The 1715-nt window shown below is 39.9% G+C and overlaps 1 protein-coding gene across 1 annotated transcript; it reads left to right on the top strand.

Annotated features, from left to right (window-relative positions):
* The first annotated feature begins 414 nt into the window (after nt 1-414).
* LOC141680137 (uncharacterized) lies at nt 415-1277 on the top strand. Its single transcript, XM_074486442.1, has 2 exons — nt 415-580; nt 748-1277. The coding sequence occupies exons 1-2, from the start codon at nt 415-417 to the stop codon at nt 1275-1277; spliced, it is 696 nt and encodes a 231-aa protein (XP_074342543.1).
* Nucleotides 1278-1715: the final 438 nt, after the last annotated feature.

The raw sequence follows: 1715 nt of genomic DNA, 5'->3' as shown, positions 1-1715 counted from the left end.
GAAGAAAATGCTAAGACCGATGCATTATCCAAATTTGCCTCATCAGAAATAGAAGAAAGCTCTGGCAGCGTGTACTTTCGCGTTTTGAAAACACGGAGCTTAGACGTCAAAATAATTGCCCCTAGAGGACTTGAAGGGTCATGTATTGATCTTATTAAGGCTCATCTGCAAACCAGATGGCTTCCCAGTGATGCAGTGGAAGCAAGAAAGTTGTCTGTATGATCTCTAAGATACTCTCTAATTGATAGGATTCTTTATAAGAGATCTTTTATAGTTCCTTATTTAAGATATCTCAGGCCAGATGAGGCTCAACTTGCTTTGGAGGAAGTACATGAGGGTATATGTGGCCAACACTTGGGGGGCAGGGCCTTAGCCCACAAAATTACCCTCTTAGGCTTTTATTGGCCAGAAATGATGGCAGACGCCAAAGGATATGTGAAGAGATGTGATCATTGTCAGAAATATGCCCCTGTGGTAAGGGAACCTCCCGAAATGCTCACTTCCATAAATTCCCCAATCCCATTTGCTCTGTGGGTAATGGATATTTTCGGACCTTCCCCATGGCCACCACTCAAAGGAAGTTCTTGATTGTAGCGAATGATTAATTTACCAAGGGGGTTGAAACCAAACCCCTGGCAAAGATTACGACTAAGCAAGTCGCTCAGTTCTTGTGGGAGAATATTATGTGCACGTACGGGATTCCCTGAATCTTGGTGACTGACAATGGAACATAATTCAATAATGAAGAGTTCAGGAAGTATTGTAAAGAGAACGAAATTGACTTGAGATTCACTTATGTTGCTCGCCCTCAAGCTAATGGGAAAGCAGAGGTTACGAATCAGATCATTTTGGATGGGTTAAAGAAAAGGATTGAAAAGTACAGAAATAATTGGGTGGATGAAATACTGCCAATACTTTGGTCTTCCAGAACTACATGTAGAGTCACAACGGGAGCAACGCCCTTCATGTTAGCATATGGAGCAGAAGCAGTTGTACTAGTGGAAATATCACATTCGTCTCCAAGGATCCAAGCGTTCAACGTTGAGGAAAATGAGGAGGGGAAAAGATTAGCCCTGTATTTAATAGATGAAGTACGAGATGCGGTGCACGCAATGATTGTGGAATATCAGAAAAAAGCCTATTTTTATTACAACCTGAGGGTGAAAGAGAGATTATTAAAGCAAGGAGACTTGGTCCTAAGGAAGGTGGAAGCTTCTGAAGTTGAAATTATTTCAAACTTTGAAGAGCCAAGTTATGATAATGTTTTGTTTACTTAGCAAAATTCGTGCTTTGATGAATAGAGTAATAAATAACAAAAGAAAGAGAAATTCAGGAATTCTTCTATGATAGGAATGCCATGAGCAGCATTTACAAGTCTGTCATATCCATCTGTTTTTCAGTCCTATTTCCATTATTCAATGCATGACTCATAGAACTGTGTGGTTCAAATCATTTTCAGTCTTATTCAATGCATGACTCTTAGAACTGCGTGGTTCAGATTACTAATCAATCAAAAAGCATATGAAGCAAAGAAAATAACATAAATAAAACCCCAAAGGGTAACAAAGTCACAGTATGATAAGTTAATACAAAGAAGGCCACGATGGGCTAATAAGAAAAGGAAACTAGTCTAAATCCTTAAACAAATCATCATCGTTCCCCCCATCAGTAGTAGTAGGGCGAGGGAGCACGAGCTCGTCTTCTGTAGGAGTAAC

The sequence above is a fragment of the Apium graveolens genome, chromosome 8 (assembly GCF_009905375.1).
Source record: "Apium graveolens cultivar Ventura chromosome 8, ASM990537v1, whole genome shotgun sequence".
Taxonomy (NCBI): Eukaryota; Viridiplantae; Streptophyta; class Magnoliopsida; order Apiales; family Apiaceae; genus Apium; species Apium graveolens.
The sequence above is the reverse complement of the archived record's forward strand: the minus strand, read 5'-3'. Positions and strand labels throughout refer to the sequence as shown.

Bases quoted from the DNA above. Each gene is read 5' to 3' on its own strand.
- LOC141680137 (XM_074486442.1), top strand. From the start codon at position 415: ATGGCAGACGCCAAAGGATATGTGAAGAGATGTGATCATTGTCAGAAA. The intron at 581-747 runs GTTCTTGATTGT...TCAATAATGAAG, and splicing joins ATGGCCACCACTCAAAGGAA to AGTTCAGGAAGTATTGTAAA.